Raw genomic sequence first — 19,783 nt, forward strand, 5'->3', positions numbered from 1 at the left:
CTCAGGAAGTCATCTAGTTCAACTCCCTGCTCAAAGCAGGACCAATCCCCAGACAGATTTTTACCCCAGTTCCCTATGGCCCCCTCAAGGATTGAACTCACAACCCTGAGTTTAGCAGGCCAATGCTCAAACCACTGAGCTGTCCCTACCCTCTGTTTGCCAGAAGCTGGGAATGAGCAACAGGAGATGGATCACTTGATGATTGCCTGTTCTCTTCATTCCCTCTGGAGCACCTGGCATTGGCCACTGTCGGTAGACAGGATACTGGGCTAGATGGACCTTTGGTCTCACCCACTGTGGCTGTTCTTCTGTTCTTACCTGCATTGAGGCCCTTGGAGGGGAGGTGCTAGAGGCTGGCTGGGGTAGCAGATCTGAGAAGCTGCTGGGGGGTGGGGTTAACCTGTGGCTATGCCCCACCCCAGAGGGGACGGCTCGCCTGTATGCAGTACAGCTCCCCAGAGGAGACCAGAGAGAATAGGAAGCATCAGAGGGACTGTGGGCTCTGCAATGGGACATCTGCCCCCTATCCCCCTGCAGCTCCCCGCCTCCCTGTGGCAGAGATCCCCCAGCCTGCTCGTTCCCAAAGCCCCTCCCCCTCCTTCCCAAAGCCCCACCCCATTCTGCAGCTCCTGTCTCCAGCTCTCAGGCCCCACCCTCCAGGAAATAGCAGCAACGCTTTTCAGAATGACCCCTCCCTCCTGCCGTACGGAAGGGAACGGACCCTCTCCATCGCGCGATAGGGGGCGGTCCGGCTTCAGCCCCGCCCCCTCCTCCCTGGCAGGGAGAGGTGTGATTGGCTGAGCCCAAGAGCCGGCCGTCACGTGCGCCGCTTCCCTTGCAGTGACCGCGGGGCCTGAGGGCAGCGGGGCGGCCTGCGGTGGGGCCTGGGGAAGATGAGCGGCGCCCGGCGGAAGGAGGAGCCGCTGCCGCCGTCGTCTCACCCGCAGCAGCACCTGGTGGCCAACGGCGGCGGCGCGCTGCGCGGCTCGGTGTGGGGCAAGGCGCTGCGGAGCGACTCCGCCTGGGAGGACAAGGTGCGGCCGGGCCCGCGCGGGGTGGCCCGGCCCGGCCCGGCCTGGCTGGGCGGGGGGTGGTGCTCGTCTCCCCGCGGGCGCTGGGGGGCTGCTGCCGCCTGCTGGGGGTCACCTGTGGGTGCTGGGAGGGTTGGGGGGCTGCTGCTGCCTGTAGGGTGACCAGACAGCAAGTGTGAAAAATCGGGATGGGGGTGGGGCATAATAGGAGCCTATATAAGAAAAAGCTCAAAAAATTGGGACTGTCCCTATAAAATTGGGACATCTGGTCACCCTAGCTGCCTGCTGGGGGTCACCTGTGGGTGCTGGGGGGGGCTGCAGCTGCCTACTGAGGATCACCCGTGGGTGCTGGGGGGGGGCTGCAGCTGCCTACTGGGGGTCACCTGTGGGTGCTGGGGGGGGCTGCAGCTGCCTACTGGGGGTCACCTGTGGGTGCTGGGGGGGCTGCAGCTGCCTACTGGGGGTCACCTGGGGGTGCTGGGAGGGTTGAGGGGGGCTGCTGCTGCCTGCTGGGGGGGTCACCCATGAGGGTTGGGGGGGCTGCTGCTGTCTGCTGGGGGTCACCCATGAGGGCTGGGGGGGGCTGCTGCTAACTGCTGGGGAGCACCTGTGGGTGCTGGGAGGGTTGGGGGGTGTTGCTGCTGCCCACCTCATGGGGTCACCCGTGGGCAGTGGGAGGGTTGAGGATACTTTTAGCCTCATGAGCTGGGGAAGCCTTTTTAAAAGTGTGTTTCTCTGGGTATGGCTACACTTGCAAATTTGCAGCGCTGCAGCAGGGTGTGAAAAAACACCCTCTGCAGCGCTGCAAATTGCGGCGCTACAAAGCGCCAGTGTAGTCAAAGCCCCAGCGCTGGGAGCGCGGCTCCCAGCGCTGTCCGTTATTCCCCACAGGGAGCTGGAGTACGGACAGCACTGGGAGAGCTTTCTCCCAGCGCTGGGGCTTTGACTACACTTAGCGCTTCAAAGCGCTGCCGCGGGAGCGCTGCCGCGGCAGCGCTTTGAAGCGCTAATGTAGCCATAGCCTCTGGCATTTTTTTTTGGCACATCCTTATAAACCCTATTTGAGTATTTTTCAGAAATCAGGCTAGTCATTTCTTTCCTGAGAGACTAAAGCACAGAGACTTGGGGTGAAATTGCAGTGCTCTGTGTTGGAGACAGTCTATGTGCTGATTTCATAACTTTTCTTTAATAATTGGAGATATAAAACTTCCCATGCAAGCAACTAAAGGCATTTTCCAACCTACACTGCTCTTTAGGATACTGTGAATTAGTTTGTGCTCATTTAGGCCAGGTCTATGCTATGATCTTATATTGGTATAACTATGTTGCTCAGAGGTGTGAAAAGTCCACACCCCTGAACGATGCAGTTATACCAACCTAACCAATACTGTTGACTTATGTCAACATAGCTACCGTCTCTCATAGAGGTGGCTTAACTATGTTGATGGGAGAAGTCTGCCATTGGCATAGTAGCATCTTTTACTGAAGCGCGTCGGTGGCACAGCTGCACCATTGCAGCTGTGCCTCTGCAGCATTTTAAGTGTAGACCTGTCCTGACTCTTATCAGTGAGCCATGTCTGATGAATGGTGTGAGCTGGAAGGAAGCTGAGATTTTTGGAATGATACAGAAGCAGGTAGTGGATTCCTACTGAATAGGGCACCTAACATCACACACACATAAGCAATTTCATGTTTTGCATGTATAAAAAGGGAAGGAAAGAAATAGTTAAAATCTCTCCGTGCACGTCTGTTGCAATGAGATGTAGTTGTAGCTATGTCAGTCCTATGATATTAGAGAGAGAAGGTGGGTGTGGTAATATCTTTTATTGAACCAGCTTCTAGTCGTAATAGAGACAAGCATTTGAGCCACACAGACATGAAGAAGAACTCTGTGAGGCTTTGAAAGTTTGTCTCTCTCTCTCCAGCAGAAGTTGGTTCAATAAAAGATACCACCATTCACAATGAGAAGCATATGTGGGAATGTGTTAAGTATTGCATGGTGGTTTAGACTAGTTCTGAATCATGCAATGCTAGTAAAAAATGTCAGTAGCTAGTCTACACTGGCCCTTCTACTGGTGTTGATAATGCTACAGCAGTGCTAGAAGAACAGTGGGTGGATTTCAGGAGACTTCTGGCATAGATGTAGCCTCTAGTGCAAGGGTGGGCAAACTTTTTGGCCTGAGGGCTGCATTGTAAATTGTATGGAGGGCCGGTTAAGGGAGGGGGTCATGGCCTGGCCCCCTGGGACTCCTGCCCCATCCAACCCCCCCCACACCGTTCCCTGATGGCCCCCCCAGGAACCCTGCCCCATCCACACACCCCTGCTCCCTATCCCCTGACTGCCCCCAGACCCCTGCATCCCATCTAACTCCTCTCATTCCTGACTGCCCCCCCGGGACTCCTGCCCCATCCAACCCCCCCTTCTCCCTGTCCCCTGACTGCCCCCTCCTGCCCCATCCACCCCCTCCTTCCTGACTCCCCCGCCCCGATCCGTGCCCCCATTCAATCCCCTATTCCTCCCCTGACCGCCTGGACCCCTATCCACACCCCTGACCCCCGCCCCCGAACTCCCCTGCCCATTATCCAACCCCCCTGCTCCCTTCCCCCTTATCATGCTGCCTGGAGCACCGGTGGCTGGCGGTGCTACAGCCCCGCTGCCCAGCTGGAGCCGGGCCATGCTGCCACCTCCATGTAGCACAGAGACTGGGGTCAGGCTGGGCTCTGCAGCTGCGCTCCCCAGGAGCTCACAGCCCTGCCGCCCAGAGCATTGCACCAGTGGCAGGGCGAGCTGAGGCTGTGGGGGAGGGGGAACAGTGGGGGAGCAGCCAGAGGCTAGCCTCCTGGGCTGGGCAGGATGGTCCCATGGGCCGGATGTGGCACGTGGGCCATAGTTTACCCACCTCTGCTTTAGTGCTTGCTGTAGACTTGTCTAGGCTTAAAACACTTGCTGGCAGTAGTGGTATATTGGCAGACCCCTCTAGTGGAGAGAGAGCTTGTACTAGCAAAAGTTACTTTATCAGTATAGCTTAAACCAGGTACCTGAATAGGGTAGTCTGTACAGGCAGAAAGCCTTCTTTGCTGGTATGATTGTGTCTACCTTAGGACATAGCTATGTCAGTCGAAGTGGGGAAAAATTGCACTCCTGACTGGCATAACTGTACTGGCAAATTTTTAAACTGTAGACCAGACCTAAGGCTAGGTGAGTTTCATTTGGTCACATGAACCACCTCTACTGCAGAAATAGACAGTTCCCCTGTAATTTATGTAAAACAAATCATTTAATCTTTCTCTGCCTTAATTCTCTATCTGTAGTAAATGAGAGTAATACCTTCCTACCTCATAGGAGTGCTGTGAGGATGAACTTCTTATCTATGAGGTGCTCAGATACTGTGGCAGTGATATAAGTAGATCTCCAGCTTCCTTTTGCTTTGCGCTCTGCCTGTACTGTCACCGTGTGAGTGTCCCAAGTGAATACAACTCCATATTCTCAGTGCAGTTGCCCCTTTCATGTCAATCATTTGTTTAGACTACTGGTTTAAAAGGGTTATTTGCTCCTGTTGTTCAGATCTTAGAATGTAGCTGGTTACAAATGTTCAGTGTGAGTTCTACAACTTACGTATTTAGAGGACCAAAGTCTACTCTGTTACACCAGTATAAATCCAGAGTAACTGCACTGACCACAGTACACTCTGGATTTATACAAAGGTAACTAAGAGCAGGATTCAGCTCATTGACTCTGTTTTAGAGTTAAATCAAATTTCTACCTGCACAATCCAAAAATCAAAACTAGGAATAAGCCAAAGGAAACATCCAAATGTTAGTTATCTCTTGTAAGATGATGGTCATTCAGCTGGGCTATTTGGGGAGTAGCACAGCGTAACTGGTGAATCTGAGGGCAGGTCTAAGCTACTGCTGCCCGTCGATCTAAGCTATGCAATTTGTGTTATGTTAGTAGCATAACTCAAGTCGATGTAGCTTAGATCTACTTTCCGCAGGGTTCACACTATGCTGTGTTGACGGGAGATGCTCTTCCGCCTCTCATTGAGGCGGAGTACAGAAATTGATGGGAGAGCGTTCTCCCATCAATTGAGCATGTCTTCACTAGACCCGCTAAATTGATGCCACTGCATGGATTGCAGCAGCGCTCCATAGTGAAGACAAGCCCTGAGTGTCTGTCATGCTGTCATGGCTTAACTCTTCTGCATTTTTTTTTTTCAATTATAAAGGTCATGGCTACTCAATTCGTTGTGATTTTTCTTTCAGCTTTCATTAAAACCACACATTAAGGCCTGGATTCTCCAAAATGGATGCATATACCTGACTTTAAGCACATAAATTGTTCTGCTGAAGTCACTGGAACTACTTGCATGTGTAAATTAAGTTCTGCATATGTGTTTGCAGAGTCAGAGCTGTGATCTTCCAAATGGGAGCAGAGCATAAATAATGCAGGGCTGCCTTTGTAACTTCGAGAGTAGTTATTTTCTGTTTTTATAAAGTTGTATTTGGAGATGACAGAAAACCTGTAAAACCATGTCATTTAGGCATGTTACACATTCCTATTAAAATAAGCCTTAGTATCATTTTATATTTTAAAAAAAATCAGTATTAGTATTTTTTCTATTTGAATCAGATACTTTTTTTTAGCAATTTAAAAAAAATAACAGTACATTTGGAAGAATGTGAGCCATGATTTTTAGCTTAAATTGTGACATTTTTGCATTTCTTGCTACAAGCGAGCTGTGACTCTGAACTTTTTGTTGTAACAACGCAATCAGCAGGGCAATAGCTTGAGTTTTCAGTGCTGTCTGTCATTGTGCAAATAAAAGGACTTCTCTGAGGTGCCACTGCCAACACGGCAAAGGAGTCATTAGAGCTCTTGCGGATGCTGCCATGGTTGAGTCACCTGAGCATCTTTCTTCTGTGTGCAAATGTTGCTTTAAAAAAAAACAAAACTCTGAACATGATAGAAGATGAATTGATGAAGATTGCATCATTCAAATAAAAAATATCAAGCTTTTTGGAGAAATTGACTTCTGTGTAATATCAATGCATGGAGAGAGAATGTTAATGCATTAATTTACCTGATTGGCTTCAAACAAGCTGAGATGCTGGGAAGTGTGGAAACCCAAACTACCTTTAACAACCCCATAATAAAAATTCTGTAGGCCAAATTCTGTCCTAAATTATGCTAGTGCTCGTATTTGAGAGCAGAATTGAATTTTGATTTGAAGTATGTGGCAGAATAGAATACAAGTGTTCTTAGCTTCATGAGCTCTGCAAGGAGAACAGGAATAGAAAGTTATGCATTACTGTCACTCAGCTATTCAGGTATGACTATATAGAGACATGGAATGCAGTTTAAGTAGATGCCATTTTTAGTCTCTTTGGAATAGAATTGAACTTTAAATCTTTTTTCATAACTGATTCTCCCCCTCCCCCTTTTTTTTAACAGTCCCATGGAGTCTCAAAATCTTTCCTTGCCAATGATGGTTTTTTATCTTCATGATTCATTCATACCTGTTTCTGTCATTTGTGGTGTGCCTGAGAGTGCTGATTTTCTGGCAACATTTGTTTGTGGGTGATGGGAAAGAACTCAAGAATGATGTAGGCTTTTAAACTGGTAAAGAATATAAATAGCTGAAAAGTTGGAGCTATGAACATTTTTAGTATCTAATTCTAAAACAAATGGACTAAATATCTGTTCTCTGTGTGTCCCACCAGTGGGAGAACTGTAAACTGAAGCCAGAACTTAGAAAAGAAGAGAGGGATGGGATCCATCTAGTGCCATTAGCTACTTTCAAATACTTTATATATAGTTACTTAAAATATTTTTTCTTTTGAAAAGCAATCTGTGTTCAGAGCCTTGATTTTTTTTTTCCCCCCCAAGTTAGTTGCATGGGGGGTTCTTATAAATGTTTTATCTAAACTAGATATTGTATGTGAGATATCAAACTGCTGTTTTTCTCTCTCCTCAGGATGAGTTTTTAGACGTGATCTACTGGTTCCGACAGATCATTGCAGTTATTTTGGGAGTCATCTGGGGCGTAGTTCCACTGAAAGGATTTGTGGGAATAGCAATGTAAGGTTTGTTACTTTCTTATCTGACGTGGGTTTTTTTCAGATGTGGAGGTCACAATATCTCTAGTCTATTTTAAAAAGGCAAAGCAGTGGGGTGCTAGAAATGCATTAAAGTCTGACATTTCCTCTAAATACTGTATCATAGTCCAAAGGATAAATCATGTGATTTCATGAGCCAATTGGCACCTGTAACTCTTCCCTCCACCCCCCATTCTGAATAGTTTTTTTTACTTTAAAAACATCTCGGACTTACTGGAGAAATGTCCAATGACTGTCTTTTAGAGCAGTGATTCTGAATATTTTCCATACCATGATGCCTTTTCCCCATACTGGGACCCCTCTGTCCCATGTAACTGGGATCTGTATGGGAAAGGCAGGGTGGTTACGAACCTGATAATTGTTTGCAGCTTCCAAGTTGAGTACCCTTGTTGTAGAATGTGTTCTGTACAGTCCCACTAGGGATGTTTGTTTGAAATGAAAAAGGTGTCTCCAAAACGGTAGAAAATGTAAACTGTAACAAGCAAAACATCATTCTTGGGGGTCTTCTGCTGTTCTCTCATCCCTCTCATGAGAGATACTATTTTACCAAAATCTGTACCTTCAGTATCATTGTAAGGGGAAGGGGCATCCAAAACTAACTTTTTATTTATTTATATCCATGCATATGTATAATAAAACCTCTAATCTGCCTAGATGTATGGGATCCTTGTTCCTGTCTTAGTAAAGACATCACAGTGTTATAACATTTTTAATTAATTAGTTTGCTCACTATAACAGGGTTTGGAAAATTTACCAGCCACCTATGAGTTAAAAGACCAAGCCTGCTAGACAGAAGTAAATACAGAAAAAGGGAAGGGCACCAGCGGCGGTGCTCTAGGTGTTGAAGAGGAATAGGACTGGGATTTCATATCGGGTGCTGTCCCTCAGTTCTGATGGGGGACTCCATATTTCTATCTGCCTGTGGCTAGTTGATGTCTTTAAAAACTTAAACCTTTACACCCCTCCAAGTTCTGGAAAGGAAGTTTTCTGTCTCCCCCCTTCTCTCAGACATCTTAGCTGCTGCAAGAAGGCAAAGGGAAAGAAGGTAGTCTTTGGTTCTCTACACTTTCAGACTGTTTTTGATCACAGGGGTCTTCTCCAGTGCCTGCTTCTGCTGGTGCTCATATTTTTCCCAGCAGCAGCAGTGTGATGTTGACACAATTCTGGAGAGTTGCATTGTTGCTCACATGGTTCATAATAGTAGCACTGAACCTGACTAGTCTTAATACCATTGCGAAACCGCCTGGGAAAGCTCCGAGCAGCAGAGACATTGAGGCTGTTTGCGGAGTCTGGAAGAAAACGCTGTATCATTTTGCATCTTGAAGATTATCTTCACTACTCTTAGGGCTAGAAACACTTTTTGTGTTACTGAAACCTTAAATTCTGCAGAAATTGAGGAGTAAGAGCCCCAGGGAAAGCTTTATATTAACCACTGGAGACCTTGTTTTCAGTTCCTGTTATAAATAGTTAAAACTAAACTACAGTAATAACAGATGAGAAATATTGTGTTCTTGCTTGTGTTCACTTACAAGTTCAGTGTGTCTTCCAGCTGTTTGTGTAAATGAGTTCCTGTGTGGAAGGTTGTCAAAGTAACTGAAGCTGATATTTGGTAAACAGTGGAATCTTCCACACTGGAGAGCTTGTGTTTAACAGTTTCCTAATGTGCCAGAAACATTTAGTGCAACTACGACTATTGTAGGTTCTCTGGTAAATGTTGTGCATGTTCTCTTTTAAGAGCAACATAGAAGGCAGGAGCTCCAGTCTTTTCCCACCCTCCTCCTTTCATCCCACACAACTCTCCTTGCAAGAAGTGCACTGTTTGAAGGCAAGTTTTCACTTCCCAGATTGTCCCAATCCTGAGTCTCTTGAGGCCAGATTTAACGCTGCCCTGGAGCTTGTGTGATCTCTGGGACAGGCTGATGGGTGCCCAAAGTTACACCCTAGCTGCGGTGGCCCTTAGCGCTGGCCAGGAGCACAGAATGTCCAGGGTACAAATCTACCCAGGCTGCATCAGATCCCCCCTTTGGCCTGTCCAGGCCTGTCTCCGTGCTGCACCTGATTGTAGGGATCCCCTTCACACTAGCCTAAGAGGCAATAAAGTGTGGTCACAGAGGAATAGCAGATTGGGCCCTGGGTGTTTTAGGGTGAGATGAGCTCTGTTAGACTTGGGTTTAGTTAATTGGTGCTGAGACCAGGAGACTGATACTGTATTTAAGTCCTTGGTTTTTAGCTTTTATGCTGGTGATCTTCTGAGCATTTAACTACCAGTCCCTGCCTATAGGGCCACAAATCTGTGCTCTACTGGCAGAGTGTGATGGCGGTAATCTTAGGCTTGGATAAGAACTCATTCCCTGCTACAACTATATGAAGCCAGACTGTAGATGCACTTGTAGATCTAGCACTTGACAGGATGGGAAAATAGGTGGGTAGAGTTAACATTCCCTGCACTGGAGAGAATCTGCTCTTATATGCTTTCTTTCCAGAAGGCAGAAGAGTTTGAACTGGAGCCTCTAGCAAGCTGGGGACAGGAGAAGAACATCCTACTCCTTGGCTGTAATGTTGATTAGATCATTAGACGGTTTTATCCTGTAATTTGCAAATGATGGCTCCTAATATCTTTGTCCCCAGATTCTGCCTGATCAATGCTGGCGTCCTGTACCTCTATTTTAGTAGCTTTCAGCAGATAGACGAGGAGGAGTATGGAGGCACATGGGAGCTAACGAAAGAAGGATTCATGACATCGTTTGCACTGTTTTTGGTAATTCCCTCCCCTCCTCCCCGCTTCCTTTCCAGTTGCTCCAGTTACTGTCTGTGGAGTAGTAGTGATGAGATGTGAGTGAGTAGGAACATGCCATGGAATCCTAGGTAAGGGAGGGCTAAGGGGCAGAAACGTCACAGCAAGGGGAAAGGCTGTACTTCAGCAGTTGTAAGGTCAGCTAATTCTTAGTGCTCCCCCTCTCTCCAGCATACAGGTGAGACAAAACTAGGGGAGGTTACCAACACTTTGGAGGATAGAGTTAAAATTCAGAGGGATCTTGATAAATTGGAAAACTGGACTGTAGACAACAAAATGAATCCAACAAAGACACATGTAAGGTGTTACACTTAAGGAAGAAAAGGCAAATGCACAAATAGAGAAATATAACTGGCTTGGCAGCCGCACTGCTGAAAAGAATCTGGGGATTGTGGTGGATCACAACCTCAACACAAGCTCTACTCAGTGCTGGTTCGGCCTTGGCTGGAGTACTGTGTCCAGTTTTGGTCACCAGTGTATAGAAAGGATGTAGAGAAACAGGAAAGGATCCAGAGGTGAGCAGTAAAGATCAAAGGGATGGAATGCAAGCCATATGAGCAAAGACTGTAGGAAGCGGGTATTTTTAGTTTGGAAAAGGAGATTAAGGGGGGACATGGTAGCAGCCTTCAAATACTTGAAAGGCTGCCATAAAAAACATGGAGAAAAGTTGTTCTTGCCACAGAGGGCAGGGCAAGAGGCAATGGATTCAAACCACAGCAGATTTAGATTAAATCTCAAGAAACATTTCCTAACTGTAAGAACAGTGGGACAATGGAACAGGGAGGTTGTGGAAGCGCTTTCACTGGAGGTTTTCAAAAGAAGCCTGGGTAGCCATCTGTCTTGGATGGTGTAGACACAACAAATCCTGCATCTTGGCAGGGGGGTTGACTAGACCCTTCTAACCCTATGGTTCATGATGATGGCAGTGCAACTTTATTTTTAAAATCTGCTCCCCATCTCCATCAGGGTGTAATCGAGAGCCGTGGCATTTGTTGTTGTTTTGAATTCACTGCGCTTATCTTTTAGGGTCTCTGCCATGACTTGGTAATACTGCACCTTTAAAGCATTCCCCCACCTCCTTTCCCCCCCCACCCCCCCCACCCCCCCCAATACCTGTGATCCCATTTGGGACTGTTTTGAAGCTGGCATAGATTCTTTGGTGGCACTTCAGCGTGGGGCATGTAGGACTCCAAGCCAATCAGATGGCAGACTGCACCAGTCTGTGGTATGTGACATTCCTTATAGCTGTCCGCAGTGGCCCCAAAGTTGAAATTTAGTTTCCTGTCCAGTAGAGAGGCCTCTTGCTGAAAACAGCGAGGGATTTCTGATGGTAAAAATGACTTACCCCCTGGAGTTGCACCTTGGATTCTGTTTGTGCTTGTGCGCTAGCACCACTCACAGCACTAGCACGGCTTATTGAAAAATCCATTCTTTTTTGTGATAAGGGGGAGGGCGGTAAACGTTTGAAACCTTTCCACAGGGGCTTGATTAACCTTCACGTTCTCTCCTTGTCCCCTCTTCAGGTTGTTTGGATAATCTTTTACACTGCCATTCACTACGACTGACAGTCTGCAGCCTTTGCCTCCCATTCCGGTGTTCAATAAATCCAAGAACATTTTAATAAATCAGAGCCTGTAATGGACTGGTGGGAGATGAAAATCAGCCACCTTTTTGTACCAGTGGTCCGAGGAGCCTGGAACAGCCCCAGCTCCCCTAACAGAGAAGCAAGTCCGTCTTGATTTTATACAAGTGTTGCTTATTGGAACTTTTTTAAAAGCCATCACAATTTTTGAAAGCAGTTCAAGACTATTCAACTTTTGAACTTTTTCCATGACTTTATTCAATAACTGTAACAACCTCCTGTGTGCTAAAGGGTGAATCTGTTAATTTCATATGTGTAAATTACCTCACCCTCTGGATGAAATCTGTCATTAAATTGTGACTTGTCTTCCATTGTTGTCCTTCAGACATACAGTTTTAAAACAGCAGTCACTTTAAGTTACTTTCAGTGGAGAACACTGCAGCATTCAGGTAGTACATGGAGTTCAATGGTTGCCCTTGGCTTCTTTGAAGATAATTAAAGATGTGATTTATTTGAGTAAAATGACTATTGTTACCATTTTTTTTTAAATTAAGAATCGTTTGATCACCAGAATTTTCAAATGCTCTTGGCTAAAGACATTGATTTTTAAATAATTTTGCTGGGGAGAGTTAAAGTGATCTGCTTTGGGAATGTTTAACTTGTAAACAGTGTTCATCATGCTTAGGACCTCCATCATGTTTCTGCTAGCCCAGAGGGCTACTAACTCAGTTCCCGGAGCCTACCTCAGAGTTCAGTAGTCTAGATGGACAAAATAATTCCAGAGGCATACTTTTAAATGTCTGAATTTAACTGCTTAAAATCTTAATTTTTTTAAATTGTGTGTGTGTGTATATATAAGTTAACGGGATTCCAGTTCTCGTCATCGACAAATGCAGGAGACTAAAAATAAGTACAATTGAGGCAGCTAATGTCAGGATGCAGAATTACTAACTCTTTTAAAAGAGGCATTTTCCCAAGGACAGACGGCTTCCGGATTTCAGAGTTGGGCTCTTCATGATACTGAGCAAAGCACCATCTAAACCAGACATTGCTGAGCTGTCCCGTCAGTTTTGAGCTACTCCTGGGTGTTGCCACAGAGGTAAGCTGGGGGCTGTTTACTTCTCTAAAATGCTTAATTATATATCTTTTCACAACTTGTATTGACAGCGGTAACATGCACAGTTCTGCCTACGCAGTTATCTTCAGGAAACAGTGCCACTGTGTGGTTTGGTTGTAGAATAGTCCCTGCTGTTCTAACCTATAGTTCAGATAAACTGGGGGAAGGTTTGTACCAAGATTGCCTTATGGTGAGCACTCGACCTACTTTTAATATTCTCTTGTTGAAATCCTACATTGTTTCCTTGTCCCTCTCTTCTGAAAGCTCAAGAGCCCAGAATTCATAGGTTTGCATATAAAGTTAGGCACCTAAATAACTGTTTTCAGTGCTGAAAGTAGGAAAGCTTCCCATTCGTTTCCCTCACAAACTTTAATAGGGAGGATATCTATCTACTTTGGGAAGGGAAATATGGTTAACTGCTAGTCCCGGCGAGCTGTGGAAAAAGAGGAGCTGAGGCTTGCTGCTATAGCAGTCTGAGTTGCCAGTTTAAAAAGTGAATGTTTTCATGCAGACTCCTAAACATGCTGCTCTCATGTGTGTGTTAGATTTAAACCCTGCTATGATTTTCTCCTCAGCTGTAAGCATTAATTTCCTTTGAGAAATGCCCTGTCCACTAGTTTGTTGTTCTTTGCTATCATCATAAGGTTGTGTGTTTCCTTAATTATCCCTACCCATCAATAAAATAAACCATTGTATACTTGAAAGCAATCTATTAAATAATGTCACCTGACTAACCAGCTGTGTGGCTTCTATCCTCTGTCTTCTCAGTATTATAAAATGTTGGAAGCATGGGGCTTTTTTAATACCCTTATTTGTGACCACTAATCTTGATCTGGAGTCCATCGTGTATAATTTTGTCTCTTGGATCTGTGTCACAGGATTGACATATACCCTCCAGAGGGGCAAGGCGGCCACTGGGATTTAAAGCCTCATCTTCACTGATGATGAAATGAGAATTGACCATTTTCCTCCCTGCAAGCCTTGCGTCCCTGTAGCACACTGGTTCTTGCGCTGTGGTTGGCAAGCTCTGGTGGCACGTTGGAGCTGGGCATAGAAGCGCTGTGGGAGCCATGCAGACTAGGTTCTCTGTACGTTTGTTTGTGACTCTGTGCACCACTATAAAACTTGCATCGTGTAAATTGGTGCATAGCTATCCTTGACCCTATGAACTGACCCTTTTTATCATCCTGAGTGGAAAAGACAGGAGCTGGAGAGAATAACGCTGCCCATCTCCTTACCTTGCTGTTGGACTGAGTGAGATCTAAAGTACTTCATCTGGCCCCCATCACTGTGGTACCAGAGCACCTCCCAGTCTTTAGTGTAAGTATCCTCACAACACCCCTGTGAGGTAGAGCAGTGCTATTATCCCTATCCTACAGATGGGTACCGAGCACAGAGATGCTAAGTGACTTGCCCAAGGTCACACAGAAGTCTGTGGCAGAGTAGGGAATTGAGCCTGGGTCTCCCATGCTAGCCCTAACCACTGGCCCATCCTGCCCACTGTTTCTCCATTTAAAAAATTTACTGTTTTCAGCTCTGTAGCATTTCTTTGTTTTAATCTCTCTTGGTTGCTAAAACTGGGTTGAATTGCCCTACGGAAGGGCCAACAGGCCACTGCAGCAGTCGGATAGGACTTCGTGGAGGTAATAAAACAGGCTGGTTTTACTGTAAGACGTTTCTGGCTCCTGGCTTGGAGGGCATCTGAAAATGCAGGTAAAAAGGCTCCAGTTACTGAAGTTGTAATTACAACTGGCCCTTTGCGTGGGATGCCACTGGATTTAACTTGTGAGTGAATCTGACTAGCCGTCATGGCAACTCACTTTGGAACCCAAGAATTGGCCAGTGAATGCTTATGGTAAAAGTGCGGTAAACATAGGAAGGGATTTTTATGAAGCCTTTTGGTTTGACTTTTCAAAGTGAAATAGATACAGAAACGTGATGTGTAAAAATACAACCATGACTGAGACAGATACAGTCCCGAGTGTTCAAACCCCAGTGGACTGAAATGTATTGATAGGGTTATTCCTTTCAGGAAGGGGAGATGCTTGGGGACAGTAGCTGCAATCTGTCTTGGTGCAGTGTTCTCCAATGGTTAGAGCTAGAAGGCGGACCTAGTTTGTCTGCCTTCTAGCTCTTATTGCCAACTCTTGATTATTAAAAGCTCATTTAGGTGATGAGGGGGCAGTGAAGGAGAGCAGCAGGCAGTGAAGCTGATTTCAACTGCTGCAGTTGGATGGATGGGAGAAGGAGGAGGGGGGTACCCTAGTCTAGGTGGTAAATAACTCAGTTAACTGTTCACTAAGGATGAGTGGAGATATACCTATCTCATAGAGCTGGAAGGGACCCCAAAAGGTTATCGAGTCCAGCCCCCTGTCTTCACTAGCAGGGCCAAGTGCTGATTATTGCCCCAGATCCCTAAGTGGCCCCCTCTAGAATTGAACTCACAACCCTGGATTTAGCAGGCCAATGCTGGAGCCACTGAGCTATCCCTCTCTTAACAGGGATCTGTTAATGAGATGTAGTGGGGAGATTTGACAACAGCCTGGATCTGTGCACAGAGAGAAGAAGTAGTAACCCCTGGAATGTGAGCCTGGCTAGCAAGGAGCAGGGCCGGCTCTAGGCACCAGCATTCCAAGCATGTGCTTGGGGCAGCACTTTCCAAGGGGCGGCACTCCAGCTTTTTGTTTTGTTTTGTTTGGGGCGCAAAAAGCCAGGAGCCGGCCCTGAGCGGAGGTGAGCTGTGGCAGTGGGGAGGGCCGCAGGAAGTAACCCGGGGGGGGGGGGGGGCAGAGGAACCGCTCCCCTGCCAGCTCACCTCCGCTCCACTGCCGCCTGCTCCCCCGAGCGTGCCACCGCTCCGCTTCTCCCCCCTCCCTCCCAGGCTTGCTGCGCGAATCAGATGTTTTGTGGCAAGCTTGGGAGGGAGGGGGGAGAAGCGGCAGCGCGCTCAGGGGAGCAAGCAGAGCGGAGGTGAGCTGCAGTGGTGAGGGGCACAGGGAGGGCTCTGGGGGGAGAGGGGGGCAGAGGAACCGCTCCCCCCCAGCTCACCTCCACCTCCTCCCCCGAGCATGCCGCTGCTCCGCTTCTCCCTCCCTCCCCTGGGAGGGAGGGGTGGGAGGGAAAATGTGGCACGCCTGGGGGAGAAGGTGGGGCCAGGGATTTGGGGAAGCGGTTGGAATGGGGTGGGGAAGGGGCAGAGTTGGGGCGGGACCGGGGGGGGGGGGTGCAGGAAAATTGTTTTGCCTGGGGCAGTAAAAAACTTAGAGCAGGCGCTGGCAAGGAGGCTGGTGGATTGCGAATGCAGAGGGCTTAGGAGCAATCAGGAGCTCTGTTCTAGCTGTGTGGTGCTGGAGGAAGAGGTAGGACCTCCTGGAGGAGATGGGGCGGGGGGGGGGGGGGGAGACAGGAAAGGGTGGGAGCCTGGGGAGAAGCTGGGGTAGAGGGGGAGGCTGGAGAAGTGGTAACAGAGGCTGGGGAACTGAGGTCAGTCACTGTAGGCCAGTTTGGGCACCGAATGGGCCAATGAAATAAACAGCACCCATCTCAGTGACAGAGCACCTGCAGAACCCAGTGAAACTGGGCTGTTTAGCACCTCTGGGGAGTCTGGTGTCTTCTAGATAGGTGCCCACCTTTAAGAACCCAAGTTTGGAAAATGTTGGCCTTAGCCTCTGTCTATGCCTCTAAAATGGAGCTAAGGCTGTGTCTACATTACCACTTAGATCAGTATAATTTGCCACTCAGGGGTGTGAATAAGCCACCCCCCTGAGTGGCGTAAGTTACATCAACCTAAGCGCCAGTGTGGACAGCGCTATGGTGGTGCGAGAGCTTCTCCCACCGACACAGCTACAGCCACTCACTGGGGGTGGATTAATTAAGTTGACGGGAGAGCTCTCTCCTGTCAGCTTAGAGCAGCTACACTAGAGAGCTTACAATGGCGCAGCTGTAAACTCTAGTGTAGCCACACCCTTTGTATCACTGAGGTCCTTCAGGGAAAGGCAGTCAGTAAAGTGCAGCACCGCTTGTGGTGGTGACACAAAGTGGAGTGGGTCTGAGTATGAGATGGATTTTTACACTCTAAAGCAAATAGCAGAAGTTTAGCAGTCCCTGATTCTGCATCTTGGTCTGTAACACAGGACCAAGAGGTGGTATAAACTTACAGGGCACTTAATGTATCTGCCATTCTACCCAGCAGCCACTTGATGTGTGAGACTTGCAGGCAGGAGCACACTGCCACTACTGCCTCAGCTGGAAGCAGAGTTAATGGGATAATGTCCTTTGCAGCTGCTGACAACCAAGCCGTGGACAGCAGGAATGAGATGCTGAGTTTGTGGAAGTGATTCTCCCCAGCTCCGACTGGCTCTCCGCATTCCAGCTTCCAGGCAGCCCTTCGACGCAGCCAGGATCTGAGATGAGTCTGTGGGCCAAAGGAATGAATCACTCTGCCAGCTGCATGGCCTGCGACTGTGCCTCTGCAGAAGGCAGCAGATGGCTGGGGGGAGGGGGGGGGAGGGAAGTGTCCAAGACACCTGGGCTCAACTCAGCTTCTGCCATGAGATGAAATCAGGTGACTTCCTCTCACTCAGCCAAGCGTGCTGGCTGGGATGTGGAAATGGGCATGGATGGCTGCTGGAAAGTCAAGTGTAAAATCTATTAACCCTTCCAGGGTGGCATTTTCCAGCCGGCAGCAAAGCAAACAGCCCTAGTCCATGCAAATATATAGTAAGGAGCTGCACTGAGGAAGTGACATTGCCAGATGCATTGTCAGTGAGCAACAACCATATCTACAGGGTGGCAGTGAGACACTGCCCAGTGGCCGTGGCACAACGTGTTTGCCTAAGACAGAGCAGTTACAGTAGGTTCACCCCAGGGTAAATCTATTGACTTCCCTGCTTTTGCAGCAGGGATGTATCTGGCCCATGTTTAGCAATGCGTCTAATGCCAATACAATGAGCTGTGCTGGTTCAGTGTGGGAGACGGCTGTGGGCAGGAAGCCCTGGGAGGCTATACATTTCCCTTCCTGGCATTTGCAGCTCAGTGCTGGCACCTTTGCCAGGTAAGCTTCCAACCTGCTCCCATTTCTGCCCTTGAGCAATGTCACAGCTCAGTTAGAGATGGGCCTTTCCAGATGTTCTCTGGCTACTGAAGAGCACAAACTGAACTCTCCTGAGCAACGGAAGATTTGCAACCCTTGTTGTTAAACGATCCTGAGCACTTCATCAGGTCCACCTGTCTGAGCATCACACCTCCCTGTACAAAGAAGGGCAAATAGCAGCAGCAGCTCCATTTCAGGATGGAGAAACCAAGACATGGTAACTTAAGTGGCTTCCTTAAAGGCCAAGCAGCTGGATGTTCAGCCTGGTCTTGTTTCTAAAAGCAGCTGATCCCCTGGATTAATAAACTGCAAAATTCAACTGAGACCCTCCCTGTATTTAAAGTCATCCCCATAAGTGCAGGTGTCATTCCTGTCACATCAAGGAGGCAGTGTGGCCTAATGGAGAGAGTACTGGACTGGGACTCAGGAGCCCCATTAACATGAATTTAGCCCCTAGTGTTTGTGACTCAGCCAGGATCCCAGGGTCCTATGCCGCTTTCCTTCAGCTAATGTCTACACCAACTGTTGTCTCAATGTTGGCAGGGGTTCAGCTCACACTGTAGTTAATGAGAGCTGCAGCTGCTTGTGCCAGGGCTGAATTTGGCCTGATGTCCTACTCAAAAGACACAGCACTCAAATTATTCCTGCTTCAGAAAACACTTCTCTTTCCATTTTAGGTAGAGGTGAACGAACTGTCCTTCCAATGACAGTATCCGAGTCTGGTAGGGAAAGGAATTCAATGGCCTGTTTGTGATGGTCACAGATCCCACTGTGTGAATGATTGGGGCTCCAGCCAAGACCCAAGCAGCGGGAGTTGCCTTCAGAATGCAAAAGGCCCTTCTAATTGTGAAGCATAAATCTGTTTTACAACATTGTCTTTGTGTGTTTCAGCTTAGTGGGGTTATAATGCTGCTGATCTCACACAAACTCAGAAGTGAATTGCTGGCTCTGCTACACTTTCATTGCTATTTGCTCCCATGGCTATTCTACATTCTATTCTATGTAGGTTCTTAGACTGCACTCCTCACTATAGTACCTGTAGCCCCATGAAACAATTAAAGTCTGGTAGCAATAAGTGAAAGAAGACCTTGATTTCAGGATTGTCATCTGAACAAGCAGTGCATAGAGTGCAGGTACGTGCACATGAAACATCTCAAGAATCTCCTTGAAAACTCTTCCATCTGCTTGAGATCCATGGTGGCAAACTCTTCTGGAGTTGAGGCCAGGTAATTTCCAGTCGGAGGGCAGGCCTGTACCAAGGGGATGTTGGTTCCTTTCTCGTCCCCTAAAGGAGAGCATATTGATAGAGATTCTCTAGATTTTTAGTCAGGAGGAGAGGATGAAAGAGGATAAAGTATGGGCCTGACCAGATGAGATACATTCACATAAAAAAGAATCTGACCCATCAGAAAAGAGCAGACATAAACAGTGACAAGTTTTTAAAGTGCTTGTACACAAATGCTAGAAGTCTAAATAATAAGATGAGTGAACTAGAGTGCCTCATGTTAAAGGAGGATATTGATATAATAGGCATCACAGAAACCTGGTGGAGCGGGAACAATCAATGGGACACAATCATTCCAGGGTACAAACTATATCAGGACAGAACAGATCGTGCGGAGGGAGAAGTGGCACTATACGTGAAAGAAAATGTAGAATCAAATGAAGTAAAAATGTTCCATAGAATCTCTATGGATAGTAATTCCATGCTCTAATAAGAATATAACAGTAGGGATCTATCATCGACCACTTGACCAAGACAGTGATAGTGATGATGAAATGCTAAGGGAGATTAGAGAGGCTATCAAAATAAAGAACTCAATAATAGTGGGGGATTTAAATTATCCCCATATTGACTGGGTACATGTCACCTCAGGACAAAATGCAGAGATGAAATTTCTCAATACTTTAAATGACTGCTTCTTGGAGCAGCTGGTACAAGAATCCACAAGGGGAGAGGCAATTCTCGATTTAGTCCTGAGTGGAGTGCAGGATCTGCTCCAAGAGGTAATTACACCTCTACCCCGATATAACGTGACCCAATATAACG

General features: G+C 47.3%; 1 protein-coding gene across 1 annotated transcript; it reads left to right on the plus strand.

The window, feature by feature from the left end:
* Positions 1 to 788: 788 nt before the first annotated feature.
* Positions 789 to 13,375, plus strand: RAB5IF (RAB5 interacting factor). Its single transcript, XM_044986407.1, has 4 exons — positions 789 to 1,034; positions 7,007 to 7,110; positions 9,777 to 9,906; positions 11,466 to 13,375. Exons 1-4 carry the CDS (start codon positions 894 to 896, stop codon positions 11,505 to 11,507), a joined length of 417 nt encoding a protein of 138 aa, XP_044842342.1. The 5' UTR covers positions 789 to 893; the 3' UTR covers positions 11,508 to 13,375.
* The last annotated feature ends 6,408 nt before the right edge of the window (positions 13,376 to 19,783 follow it).

Source organism: Mauremys mutica, chromosome 13 (genome assembly GCF_020497125.1).
Source record: "Mauremys mutica isolate MM-2020 ecotype Southern chromosome 13, ASM2049712v1, whole genome shotgun sequence".
Classification (NCBI taxonomy): Eukaryota; Metazoa; Chordata; order Testudines; family Geoemydidae; genus Mauremys; species Mauremys mutica.